This window comes from Triticum dicoccoides, chromosome 4A, assembly GCF_002162155.2.
Source record: "Triticum dicoccoides isolate Atlit2015 ecotype Zavitan chromosome 4A, WEW_v2.0, whole genome shotgun sequence".
NCBI classification, from domain to species: Eukaryota; Viridiplantae; Streptophyta; class Magnoliopsida; order Poales; family Poaceae; genus Triticum; species Triticum dicoccoides.
This window is the reverse complement of record NC_041386.1, coordinates 106,039,182-106,053,871: the sequence shown is the minus strand read 5'-3', so window position 1 is coordinate 106,053,871 and position 14,690 is coordinate 106,039,182. Positions and strand designations below refer to the sequence as shown.

The 14,690-nt window shown below is 44.8% G+C and overlaps 1 protein-coding gene across 1 annotated transcript; it reads right to left on the bottom strand.

Moving 5' to 3' along the window:
- Positions 1-5,512: 5,512 nt before the first annotated feature.
- LOC119285271 (oxysterol-binding protein-related protein 3A-like) lies at positions 5,513-11,788 on the bottom strand. Its single transcript, XM_037564512.1, has 10 exons — positions 11,435-11,788; positions 10,473-10,566; positions 8,426-8,542; positions 7,734-7,806; positions 7,535-7,653; positions 7,172-7,293; positions 6,842-7,018; positions 6,524-6,668; positions 6,239-6,417; positions 5,513-6,101 (listed from the first exon to the last, which is right to left on the bottom strand). Exons 1-10 carry the CDS (start codon positions 11,548-11,550, stop codon positions 5,852-5,854), a joined length of 1,392 nt encoding a protein of 463 aa, XP_037420409.1. The 5' UTR covers positions 11,551-11,788; the 3' UTR covers positions 5,513-5,851.
- Positions 11,789-14,690: the final 2,902 nt, after the last annotated feature.

Genomic DNA, 14,690 nt, shown 5'->3' with positions numbered 1-14,690 from the left:
AAAAATCAACACCACCAGCGAGCGGTACAATATAGGAGCAGCATTATACTTTACTTGGAGCGGCGGTACGTGTTAGCTCAACAATACCGGGAGATACAACATGCGTAGCACCACTCAGCCACGTAGGAGTACGTACGTAGGATGACGAACCGCTAACAATACGATCCACCAAGCCCTAGGACTAGACTAGGAGCATAGCATAGTACTCCCTCCGTTCGAAATTACTTGTCGTAGAAATGGATGTATCTAAACGTATTTTAATTTTAGATATATCCATATTCGAAACAAGTAATTCCATACGGAGGGAGTATATTCCTCTGGGCTGTGTCCAAAAAAAGGCGTCGTCTCCCGCACATCGTTGGCACCGGAGCCCCAAGGAGGCAAAGGAGGACGACTGCACTGCACTGCAACTCCAAGTTGCGGCCGCCTCGTTTTCACCTAAACAGAAATAGGGCGGGAGCGAAGCGGGGCGTCCCGAAAAGAGGTTCGCTCCCATGCAGAACACAGGCGCTCCCAACGGGGAATGTGCACCGGCTCTGCCCTGAATATTGCCTCGCACGGAGTTGGGTGGTTGGTTACGGGCGACTTGGTATCTATCTATCCAGGGATGGGATGGGATGCAGAGGCCGCGCCGGCCGAAAAGCACCGGGCCTAAATGCCCCCGTCGCTGTCCCGTGGGCGTGGCGTACAGATCCATCCTCCTCCTCCACCCCTTCCCATCTTTATTTGGGGCCATTAACCAGTCGCTTCAAAAGTCTAAGCGCCCAACAAAACATGTATTCAAAGTGTTTACAGTTTCAGGACCACTCCCACTCCCACTAGCACCAAAGTGGACCTTTGAACCTGCTCTCCGATGCCTGGTGTGATCTGTGATGCAGCTCCGCTTGGTGGATAATACACCACATGAACAGATGGACAGAGGGGAGAAAAGAAGAACTCACTGTCTCCCTAGTGCAATCACATGCCTGATGCAATTGTCAGTGCAGATGTCGTAGCAACAAAGAAAAAAATGCAGGACAAAATGTCACATGCAGCTTACGATAATTCACATGCAGCCTTGTGATGAGCAACATCTTTGATCTAACCGCAATCATGGGAAGCTTCAGAATGTAGGAAAGGCCACTGTCACGCTCAAAGTCTCTTCTGTACTGATGAGGAGTATAATTTTAAAAATATCGTCGGCTTGATCAAGCGGCCTGAATTTGACGCCCCGGCTGTTAGATGGTCAGAATCAGCTGGTGGTTGGCTGCAACCTTCATCTCCAAACTAAATAAATGGCACACCACTTTGGTTTTTTCGTCCCCCCTAGGACACAATTACTTTCAAATCGATCGACTCCAACTGCACTTGTTACTTTCAAATCGATCAACTCCAACATCACATTCCACAAATTCAAAACAGTACCATACTTACTAACTGAATGTTACTACTGCACAATGATCAACAGTAACATGCGCTGCGTGATTGATTAGTTTATGGGAGGTGAGAGAGCGGCCTCACTGACCACAAGTCCACAAGATCCTACAAAGGTATTTTCTTAGTAACAAATTTGCTAATCATGAAGGGAATCCTCCCATCTAATCAGGCCCCATCCTCGGGGGAGGGAGAGGAATAATGCGGCGTGCATCACATTGCCTGTCTGCCTTGGGGAGCAGTAGCTGCCGCTCTCGCTCACCAACTTCCCAATCAAGACAAGATGGAAATGGAGGTGCCTATTTGATTAATTCTGCTGCTGCTACACTATCAATTATACTTTTGTCTAGCCTTCGTATAAATATGCAGTGGAAATGTGCCATTGGAGTAGGAGGGTTCAAGCAAGGGTTTAACAAGTGAGGATGGCTCGCTCACATGGGAGGTGTGTGCGCTTCAGTGGCACATCACATGCCTACCGAAAGGGGTTTCCTAGTAGCTGCCTGGAGCAGTGGAGGAGGATCTTGCCCTTGTGGGTGCATAATCTACTCCAATCTCGGCCTTTTCAGTTTAATATTCAGATGGTTTTTATAGGATCATGCGTTTTTGTTGTCATCATTAGCGTCGGTGCGCGAGAGCGAACACTGCACTATCAGAAAGCCACTGCACAAAACCTCGACAGATTAGGTGGGTTGTCTTGTTAATATCAGGATCTACCAAAATTAGCTATGATTAGGGTTTTTACCGATGAAAGCGCAACACTTTTAGTTGACCTTTTTTTTCCTCGGCGCAATAGTAGCTACTACTAAGTTGACATTTTCGGCGTGTACAGGGTTACCATCAGCCTAAGACTGGCATAATTATTGTTAAACATTCACTAATGGCCTTTCGACTTGTGTGATCTATAGAGCTGCCTGGTTATAGCTATAGTTAGTTCCTACCTAAGATTATCCACCAAGGTACGCCGTTGAGAGATTAACAAAGCGAGCAACCTAGCTGCCCTGCACCAACTAGCATGGATATACTTCTCCAAATTCCCTGCAACCTTTTCACAGATCCTACAGCACGAGATATACTAAGGTGCCACTTGGTGAATAACTAATTTTGTTGTTTAAAGCAAAGACAAGAGATTACAAAATTACCAGACTGGTTCCTTTCCATGTTGATTAAGTAGAAGAAAAGCAAGGCGTCATGTGAAGGGAGCCTCAAGTCACATGCTGCCCTACCCCCATGCTACTATACTCCACAAGAACAGGTTGTTGATTCCTGGAGGAACAGGTCAGGTTTAGCTCGCTTCTCCCCAGCCCATAGGCCATAACACAAAGGATCAATATTTCTTTTCCATCCCTGCTGGTTACCTTTTTAACTCTTCTTTTTTGCTGGGCAAATATGGCCAGGTTGGGAAATCACATGGATCGATACGCTTGAGGCAGAGCTGTAATCAGCTCGATCACATGGGGGAAATTGTTTCCAATCTACTCCTCTTTGGATGTTGTTGGGCGTTTCTTTTCATGCTACCACAACAAGTTTGGGCACCAGGATTAGTCTAGTTAGATTAAATTTACAATGACAGACCGGTAACTTCTCTGCGAGAATTACTCGGCATCTCTCTAAAATGCGAATGTACAGTTGGAGAGTAGTTGGCCGACCACACATATTCTTTTCTTGGTTTATTTACAGAAGAAAGAGATGTGGGAAGGGAGGGTATATACTTTTTCTTGGGTCACATCCAATCCAACCCATCTGTTTCGTAGGGGAAAAGGAGATAAGAAGGCGACCGAATTTACAGCTAAATTGACATGTACTTACTGTTGGGTTGGGTGCATGCATTGTACAGACAGCTAGTGCAAGTGGGTGTTGTGGGGTTCTACTTGTAGGAACCAGCTGCTAAATGCTAGTTAAGCGGCTGCTTTTGCATCTGGATTAAGCGTGGGCATGCTCGACACGAGCCTAACAGCCTGGTTGATGTTGTTTGTGTACATGCATAGATTCCATTTCGCATGCAGGCCCTACACACACTACACCCAACGGTATACTATGATCAGCACTAGTAGTAGATAAAGAAACAAATGCTGCTCATGGCCTGTTTCTTACACCGGCTGGCATGAAATGAAGGCAGGAGGTGCCTGTCCTCCACGCGCTGCCGAGATCATGTCATGTCATGTGTGGGTTCCAAGCAGAAGCGCTCCATGACTGCACTGGAGTGAACTAATTCATGCAAGTAGATACCAAATGAACTCTAGGAGTGGTAGGAGTGTATATGAGCATCTAGTATCTACATCTGCGTGGATCTTTTCTTTCCCCCAAGGGAGAGAGGACGCAGACGCATCATCTCCTGATCCGTGCATGATCCACCCAAGTTGCGCCGGAGACAACCAATAATTCGTCGCGCCCAAGTACACATGGAGGCATGTGGCATTCAAAACATTTTAAAAACCGGAGGGTGGCGCTGGTCCCCCGCTGCATTTCTGTCCGGGCCAAACCGATAGGAGTAGTAGATAGAGAGAGGGACTGGTACCGGAGCCGCGGGTCACACGCCACAGCACACACGCCAAGAAACCTTCTCCCCCCAACCTCACCTGTGATTGATTGATTCTGTGGTGAAAAAACGCCGGGAATATATGGGTACGTATCATGATTGGAGAGGGCTGACCCAGCCGGAGTTATTCGCCTCGGATCATGTGCTGGCTGCGCCTGCTTGATCGATGGATGGATGGATCGCTCGTGTGCCGTGCTGTCGCGTGTGCGTTTCCAGTTCAGGGGCATGGCCCAACCCAACAGCTTGCAACGACGTGCATGCATGCTTGTGTGTTAATTGTAACGAACACGGTGTTTCCACGCTCTGTTCGTACTGCCTCCGGCCTTCCTTTCGTTTCCATGTTCATTTATGTCCGTGGTGATTCGTTCATGTGATGGCGATTTGTGTAGTTTGCGAGAGAGGGAAAATGTGGAGCGTCGATATCAGAGGGGAAAGAGTGAGGCGTCACAGACCCCTACCAGAAGGGGATCCACATCCACAGGTTGGCCCCTGGCCCCTGACTGAAGTGGTTTGGGTTTGGGTTGGGAGATGGACAGACGGATGGTGGCCGTGCAGCTAGAGCAGAGAGGGACATCCTGCTCCTGCTCCGGCTCCGCGCTTGTTGGATCGGATCGGATCGGAACCGGACGGAGAGCCCAGCATAGGCCCCATTAATCATCCCTGAAAAAGCCTGTAAATGACGGCAGTTGTGCGATTTTCATGGGCGCCCGTCCGGCGTAGCTTGTCCGTGCATGCATGCGCGCGTGCGTGCCGCACAGTCTAGATAGATAGCAGGGAAGTGATCTGAACTGGACAGGTGCACCGCGGGGCGCCACTGGAACTTGATCCCATCGCATGCGGAACGCGACAAGTGGCGGCCGCTCCCCATTCGCTCGCTACGTACTCCGTCACGTGACATTTATCTTCCTGTTTCCTCTCTTTCTTTCTTTCTTTCTTTCTTTTCAGAGGATTTCAGCCCCTGTGAAACGGAATTTCAATCTGTCCACGCCAGTGAGAACTACCCAAGGCTCAGCCTCACCCCCCTTCTCCCCCTCTCACCATTACATCCAAAATCATCATGCAAGCTGCTTCTTGGTTCTGGATCTGCAACTACTCTCTCGCCTTAGAGTAGGAAGTACGCGTCGGTGCCAAACAGATCCTGATGTAACTGCATTTAGGAACTGGTTCTTGCGGAGCAGGAGCACCAATCCAATCCAATCCAATCCAAGCTTATGATCATGTACATGGCGGCATTGATCTTTTCCATTATGGTAAAGCACGCACTAAAGACTGCCCGGGCCGGGGCTTGGCTCAACAGAACTGGACCAAACGCATCGGTTAGCTACAAGACGCCAAGGAGTGCAGGGCCACGCAAACATCGCATTCATCACCGTGCGACCGACCGCCATCAGTGCCGCCCATCCAACACACTGACCCACAACTTCCCGTCATGATCCAATCAACAACTTTTCTGATAGAGAGCAAGTTACAGTCGACATCCCTGCCTGCCTCTCAGATCAAGTACGCACACGCTTTCGTAGCTACCGCGGGCCAATGGCTGCAGCTTCGGTCACTTATATTCGATGAAAAAATGCAAGGGTCCATGTGTGGATTTGACTCAAGTGTCTCAATACAATACAGGAACCGAATAGCCCCCCAGTTGCGACGCGATAATAATCTTCCTAATTTCCCACTGAAATTGATCTTAAATAAATTTCACCAGCTTCTTCTAGACTTACGACAACAGAATATGGACTACATCAAATACACAATCACATCCTGAACTGTATCACAGCACGAAGAGAAAAGGTGGAAAGTCATGTAATACTACAAGGCACGGAAACCGCCGGTATGCATCAGCACAAGGCCTGAAAGCGTTTTCGATGAGAAAATAATATATGGGTGGTTTCAGACCCTTTGAAATCATTGGGAAGGCAAGTCGCCATACTGCCACGGGTTGAACTCGATGGAGCTGACGTCCTTCTCCTTGGCAGCGACGCTAGAGCTGTCTATCGCAGCCCGGTGCTCGGCGTATCTGCCATTGTATTCATACACCTCCAGGTCGCCCCACGGGGTAGGGGAGATGTCTTCCGTCATCTTGAACCATTTTGGAGTAAATTGCTCCCCCTTGGTGTCCCGAATTTTCTTCTCAGCTCTTTGTTGTTCTTCAAGCCTGAAAGCATGAACACAAACATCAGATAAATACTGATGAAAGGCAAGCCACATTCCTCAAATGGCAATATGATTTGTAAAGTTGAGTTTCAGGCCGCAACAACTAGCTATGGGAAGTATAGAAAAGTCAGTAATTACCTGCTCTTGTGTGCCCCAGATTTAGACATGTCGCCCTTCTCAAGGGCATATCTGTCGGGCCTTAATCGGGAGTCTGAAGGCAAGAGCTTCTTAGGTGCTGTATCAAAGCTATTTATTTTGTGCGCAAAGTATGTATACTGGTACTTGTCATTCGGTGGAGCAGGAGCAGCTTTCCAGACCTGGGACAAGTACAATTTCAGCAGCAGCAAATATCCACTAGTAAGACAGCACGCCTAATATTAACCTACACTCTCTGTACTGATGAATACTGAAAGAAAGCCTTGCCTCTTTTAGCTCCGTCCCTGGAAGAGGATCACCTTCTTGATCACAAGGCTGGTAACTCATGGACTTGTTCCATTTTCCTGTCATCATTATTTTCGGTTCTTCAGCTGCAGTATATACATACCCATCCACCTCGAATCGCCCAGCCCTGACATAAACAGTAAGATGAGATGGGCCTAGCCGCATTATGAACTAGAATGAACTATTGAACTCTATGAATGAAAACAACCACATATGAGGCCGCATTGTAATGGGAGACTAAAGATCAGCAGAACTACTACAAAATACTAAACTGAACAAGGACGGTCAATACTAACATACCCAAACCAGCCGCATGGCTGGAAATACAGCACAGCTTTGTCTCCAGTTGTCAGATTTGTCAAGACCATCTCTCCAAAAGAGTCAACCCATGTGCGCCCAAATATCAAGTTGTTGACCTTCGTCAGTGGTGGTACCAGTTCCAACACGACACCGGATTTTTTAAGTGTCACTCTAGTCCTGTGATGAAGAAACACGTTCAGAAGTTAGATATACATAAATGGTTTCTACAGAACCATGAAATCAATTTGCTATTTTAACCATATAATAAGCTTTTTATAGAAGCTTTCAGACACAAATATATCCATACAAAATTGTATCTCAATCAATTACCTTCCAACTGGATACACTTCCACTGAGTTTCCCAAGAACTTTGTCTTCAACTTTGATGTGATGTCGTAAGTAAAATGATCATTCTCACAGTGAGCTGCACCCATCGGAGGATGATGGCTTACCTATGAAAAAATAGACTAAGAGAAGTGAATACAGTAAACAAAATGCAGAATTAACATGGCTGATTAACAAAGGGTAATAAAGAGTGAGATGGTGCATCTGTATGTTAACTATACACACTTGTTCATTGGAGGGGAGTGAAAAGGTAGTAAGTGCAGATAAAATACTTCCTAGTATGATGACCATCCCCAAAGTTAATTCAGCTTGTTTTTGCAATTGCAATATTTCACATCCATCACTAACCTGCTCAGCAATAAATGTAATACCCTGGTGGTTAACCATCTCATATGTCTCTCCAAGGATGGGATTGAAAGGCTTCCACGTACGGTGGTAGGCTAGGTAGGCTGACAAAGCCCATGTAGCTGAAAAGTAGGGTTCAAAGCTCAGTCAGCCAGAATATTGCATTAGAGTAGAGTTGCAGGTGAGGGAAGGGCAGACTCACAAGCATATACCATCCGCATGTGTGGATCCTCACATTCATCTGCTTTGTCTAACAGGTCACAATATTCCATCAACTGCATTCAGTATAAACAGCTGACATATTAGTAAATAATCGTTGTAAGATGCTGATAATTTATTGCCTGTAGATTCTACTGATAATTTATTGTCGGTAGACTCCATGCTATGCTTCGGCAAGAACAGGAAGAAACGGGAGAGAAATCAAAGAACGACTGGCTATTACAGATCTCCAGAACGACTGTCAATAGAATCTCAAAGGATGACTTAGCTGCTGATTTTCAGTATTTAACCTACAACCCTACAGTGACCAAACTTGCAGTCAAACACCAAAATAGGAATGCTATATATAAACTTTACGACTAAGAACCAACAGAAAATATATAGTACGGAGTAGCTAACTTTGATGAACCTTGACAGAAAATAGTTTACTGAAGGGGTCAAGTACTACTGATTATATACAGACTAAGACTAGGCACAGAATCAAACAACTGCAGACACATTGTTCAGTGTGTCAATTATGCTGTCTGTGGACTCTTGTCACTCTCCGTGGGGCTTTTGGCCTTGCTTGGCAGATCAATTGTTGCATTTTCACACTCTACCCTGGTCACTGTTTCTGTATGGTACAGTAGCTAAGATGTACAAACATTCTCTAAATCAGAACTTAGGACTACGAACCTCTGCCATTTTCTGAAGCATTGACATCGGCTCAAAGATGATGACTGGAAGTGTAACAAGTGACGTTACATCTGATCCTATGTACTTGTTCATCATCTTCCAGTAACTGTCGCGATCCTGCAAGTTGACTGCAGTGTCAAAAACATAAAGTGCAGCGATAATGGTATACAACTGAATTTTGAGGGCTTGTAAGTGCCTCGTCACTTTACTTGTTTTAGCTAGTAAACCAAGCACAGTTCTCGGAGTAATAGTTTCCTCTAGGAAGAACACCATAAAAAGGTGAAATGTTTATTGCACAACATGGCAGTCATTATTATACTTATCAGCAATCCATGACGCAGACCATCACACAAGATGCATAGAAGTTAATAGTTCGATAGAAACCAACAGCAAAAAATAAACAATGGCTCATTCTCACTAGTAATAACTCTTAGGGAGTTCTGATAACTGCAGTGTCAAAAATAGCATAGAATTCAGCAATGGACACAATAATGGTGTAGAACTAAAAATCGTGAGGGGTTCTGAGTGGCTCGCGATTTATGTTTTAGCTAGTAAACCAAGCACGGTTATCAGAGAAATAGTTCCTTCTAGGAAGAAAACCATAAAAAGGTGAAATTTTTATTGCACGACATGGCTGTGATTATTCGTGTGTTGCAGCGGAGTTGGATATATAGTTTATAAATACTGTGTAGAATACTAATTCAGTCCTTACGATTTAAATATGCAAGAAACTTCTGCATAAGAAAAAAAACTTAGCATGAAAAGTTTTGCATGTCACAATTAAATGCAGTGTGATTTAAAACCAACTAAGAATGCATTGATGCATGTTGCATGGTAGAGGATTCTCATGCGTACATCAGACAGATGCTAGTGTATCAAGCTAGTAAATCTAACGGCTACAACAATTTTGATTTAGTGGAAGCAATGTGATTTAAAACCCACTTAGAATGCACTAATGCATGTTGCATGGTAGAGGATTCTCATGCGTACACTGAACAGATGCTAGTGGATCAAGCTAGTAAATCTAACGGCTACAACAATTTTGATGATGTGGAAGCAGTCAGCACGCATGTTGAGATAATTAGAAGTAGTGGGGATCACTCTCTTAGGTATATATAGGATAGGATTATCACTGAACCTACCGTTGTCACCATGGGTTCACCTCTTAATAAATAAGATTGATCAGATACAATGTTTTCCAAACATCAACATATGGTCTGTGAATCATGAGCAAACCATGCGCAAGTATACATCATAAACATGACTTTACTAAACCTGTGGGTTGATAATTAGATTGAGGTAGGGTCCAGAACTACAGATGACTAAATAGGTGGTATTTTGGCAACCTAATGACCAACACGAGTCCCGTGCAAAACCTAACGTCTGAATCAAATTTGCTAAACTAGTTCAGATATGCAGTGCCTCTGAAAGTCTGAAGAGTCCACTAAGCACATTGTTAAGGTATTATTTTTAATAACAAGACTTCAGCAGTGTGCTGACCTCAAATTAAAGGGGAGAATACTATCTTGAATCGCATGCTTCCAGGAGTTTTAGCTTCACATGTGGTAGAACTTAGTTGCAAGCTAAGCGCTTCAAAGATAACACCTCCATAAATATTTTTACCAACAAATGTACCTTATTCACGAAGTTGAGGTCCAGTTTAAGTATATTTTATTGAATTGAATGTAAAGTTGACTGGAATGTAAAATATTGTCGATCATGTCCAACTCTTTGTTTATCAAATACTTTCTTTAGGATAAGTTTATCAAATACTTTTGATGACCTAAGAAATGCACTCACATAGCATCAATGTAAGCCCCGAAACACTACATGTATGATTAAAGAGTTCATTAGTGCCTGCAAAGGAAATGCGGATCCAGAAAAACAAGCTTCAACGATCAGTTCCTCTTATGAGAATCTGATATGCATACAGGTTCATTTTATATTTAAATTTCGAGACTTGGTTTCATAATGGCTGAGTGTCTGAAACAATATGAGGTTATGCCTTCCCCGAAGAATGGATTATTGTTAAATCCTTGATCCTCACCTCCTGTTTCCATCGCCCCTTCATAGCCTCTGCTTCCGCATCGTCTGTGCCTCCATCTGGGTTGATAACTTCAAGCCCTTCATAGCCAACCAACCTGTAGACAGCACAAAACTGTTCATTAATTGTTTGAAAGTACCAAGTAAAGAACACAAATTTCTTCAACTAAAAGAATATATATTTACAGGGGAGACAGATAGACATCTGACAGCAAGCACATTTCAGAAGAATTCAAGCCGCAAAATGCAAAAGAGAAGAATAAAGTGAAGAGATGCCAAATGATGTGCATGTCACTTTCGCAGTATGCCAAACTTAAATCTGCATCCACCACTTGCGCCGCAATTCAGTGCAGAGCACACCCTGTCTGCTTTGAATTGCACATACAGAAATTGCATGTACTTAACTTTCACAATATCCTATTTGAGGCATTACATGCTAGTATACTAGATATCCAGAAAAAGAATCAACTTCAACCGATTATTGACTACTCCCTCCGTTCCTAAATATAAGCCCTTTCGAATGTAGTCCGTATTGAAATCTCTAAAAAAAGGCTTATATTTAGAAACGGAGGGAGTATATCATACTAGTATTAGGTAGGAATTGCTTTTTCTACATGCTGAACACACAGATCAGTGATCTCTACAGTGTTTCTACAAAACAGCAACTAAGCTACTCACCGGACAGTGCAATCATTGAGCTACAACAAACGATAGTACGAGATCATGTAACACTACGATCGCTAAAGTCTCGAGCTTGGAACTCAAACGAAGCACGCAATTCCACAATTCGCCAAAATCAGCTCACGGGGCCGACACCAAGGAGCTGAGATCGCGCGTGGAAGCAACAGATCAAATGGCGGAGAGGCAGCGGTAAGCATATGCATAGTTCCCGAAGAAATCGGGAGAGCTCGAGGCGGATCTGAAGAGATCGGGTAGGTAGGTAGGTAGGCCGGCGCGGAGACTCACCCGTTGACCGATTTGTGCACGGCGGTGCCCCAGCTGCGCACGCCCGCGGCGATCGAGGAGAAGAAGCCTCCGCCACCGCCCGACGACGCGGCCAGGTCCTGGTCCTTGGACCCCATCGCCGGCGATCTGCGCGGTCGGAGGGAAGCTCCGGCGCAGAGGAGTCGGGGAGGGGGATATGCTAGGGTTTGGGACGGCGCACGCGGAGGGGGCGGCCGCTAACCCCTGCCTAGAGGAGGTGGTGGTAGAGGAGCGCTGCTGAGGAGAGAGCGGCAGCGATGGCGATGGCGACGTCGCCGTGTGGGAGCAGGAATACTAGAACGAGACGAGAGAATTTGGAACGGCCGCGGGTGGCTTGAAGCGCAACGTGGGTAGGCGAGATGACCAGGATGCCCTCGCTGATTCCGCCCCGTTCACAATTCCAACTCTGTCGCCGGTGGACCGTTGCCGTTTCTCACTCGCTACACCGGCGATTTCTTGGCTACAAGTGTGCCCGTGCGTTGCGTTGCTCGGGTGACAGTGTAGTTAAATGAATGGCTTTTTTAGGATGAAAAGCATGAATAGTATCATGAGGTGATACTAAGACCTACAAAATTTTATTCAATCACTGGTAGGGTAGACGCATCAATCAGTCTTGTTTCAGTTTGATATGTTGATGTCCAAAAGCAGAATTTTAGTTCGGGGATTGCTCGGATCTGCTTCAACTCCATGCTTAACCAACTACGCGGATCGGAGGCCTCTCATAGTATAATTTGGTGAAGTTGCCGAAGCTTAGCTTTGTGAAGTCGAATCATATGGCTTAATATGTTTACGACGACAATGCCATCGCCAAGTGGCATAACTTAGTTCTGAATCCCCCTTCTGAAGAACCCAGTCGAAGCGCTATTCATGACGTCGCCGTTGTTCCCTTCTCACAAGCTCGCCACCGCCAAACCGCCAACCCTCCACCTCACTCTATTTAGCTCGCCATCACTCCATTGCCTCCCTCTCCTACCGCCGTCCTCCTCCCTTCATCACCCTCTTCCACATCATTGGCCTCCTCCCCAGCGTCGCCCTCTTCCCCGACACAAACCACCTTCCCGCCGTCGGCCTATACTACGCTCGTGATCAACCCCTCAAGCAACAGAAGTTGACCAACATGTCCAAAACGGTGCATCTCCTCCACGGATGCTGGAGCGCCGTGCTGAAGCTTCAATATTTCTAGACATTTCAGAATAGGCTTATATGTATGTTTCTTGCCCTCAAGTTGCCGCCCAATGAAATATTTTAGCATTGTTAACTTCAGCTAGAAATATAGTATATCTGCTTTGGTAATAGCTCATCTAAATAAATGATGTTTTTCACTGGTATACTCTGCACGCAATCTTTCATCAACCTCCCACACATTGATATAAAATCACTGCCATTTGACATTCAATCACCAATTGTAATGAAACTTTTTATTCTATTTTTTGCTGTCTCTACAGGGAATATCAAGGTCACGGCTACCAGATTTTTAGTTAACATAATGTTACAATAAAGAAATTTAAGGATATGTTACAAACTTCAATGTCACTATATTTACAATCCATATGTGATAAACAATAGTGGCCCGTAGCTCGTAGCTCGTACATGTACAATATCCATGTTAGAAGGTCCAGCACACTTTCCTGCTTCATCCTTACTAAAGTTAAGAGAATAGACACACAATGTATTATCCTTGCAATATGAGAGGCAAAGTACAGACCCACAACAGTATTTCAAGTAGGCATAAGAGAGAATATATTGCATCACTTCTATAAGGCTGCTCCCAGTGCTAAGCCTGACGTGTAAGTAGAAAATTGATGTGACATCTTAATCAAGGAGTAGAGAGAATCGTTTGGTAACCCCATGGAGAAACTATACCAGCGCAGGTACCTAGGAGAAAACAGAGTTAATACGATCCCGTGCGCTGAACCGAATGGTCGCCCCAACTTCCCCATGCACAGCCCCATCCGCCGCTTCTTCCTCGCCTCGCACCGTCGCCCCAGTGCATCACTTTGTCCTCGGTCTGCAGCGCTGCCTCGCCTCTGATTGTCGCCTGGAGCGCTATCCCATCCCCGATTTTAGCTTGCATCATTGACCATCGCCCGGAGAAGGTCGCAGCAGCACCACTGGCTCCTCTGGTAAGTCACCACCTGGTAAATGGTAAGGGCAAGCCTGCATTGCGAAAGTCCATCGATTCTGTGTTTGATATAAATTGTAGTCGTCCATTGATTACATTTTTTCACAAGTCAAGTCCATCGGTTCCGAGTTTCTTGCCAAATTCTCATAAACTACAGTATGTCGATTTCTTTTAAATATCATGCCCATCTAATTTGAGTGTTGGTGAAAGTCTGTCACAATCTTTTTTACAGAATCAAACTGAGTTGAGTCCAGTTTAGAGTTAACAAGAAAAATTCAAAGAATCATTGTTTTTAAGGCGTCCTCCCTTGGACGCTTAGGCGATAAGGCGCCCTGACAGCGCCTTACAAATATGCCCGCCTTAGGCGCTTAGGCGTCGCCTAGGCGCTAGAGCGGGCGGTGCTCGCCTTAGGTCATCTTATCGCCTTAAAAACGATGTAGAATATAACCCTATCTTTTTGTAGAACCAAACTGAGTTCAGTTCAGCCCCAACCGAGTTCAGTTCAGTTTAAAACCAAAAGCAATTTTAAGGTATTGCTATCTAGTCATACAGATTGTCAAGCAGCAAGTTTTTGACACAATCAAACTGAATATTATTGATCTTATGGGAATGCACAAGGATGTATTTATCTGAGACCAATGATTCGATCAGATGAGGCTATGATGTATTGTAGATTTATAAGAAATTGGTTCAGACTGATAGAGTTCTGTTAGGATTTACAGAATTACTCTGTTTTAAGAAGCTGAAGCAAAATTTGAGGTACTGCTATTTAGTCATACACAAATTATCAGGCAACAACTATTTTGAAGGAATCAAACTGACTACTTCTATAAGAAACTTACTTGAAGTAGACACTTGAAGAAACATGTTTCCTGTAATCTAGACACTTGAAGTAGGCAAGCACCTAAAATAAACTGAATATGAAGCTCTGCAATTCCTTCATTGGTCCTGACATATTGGATCCTTCGCCATCTTCGGTTCAGGGCTCTTTCTTTCCAAGAAATTACAAAAATCTTCTTACTTTAGTTGCTTGTTAGCTGGCATACCATGTGTCATCTCATTCCAACAAACACTGGAGGACTAATAAACATAGTCCTGGTCTAGTTGAATTGGTTT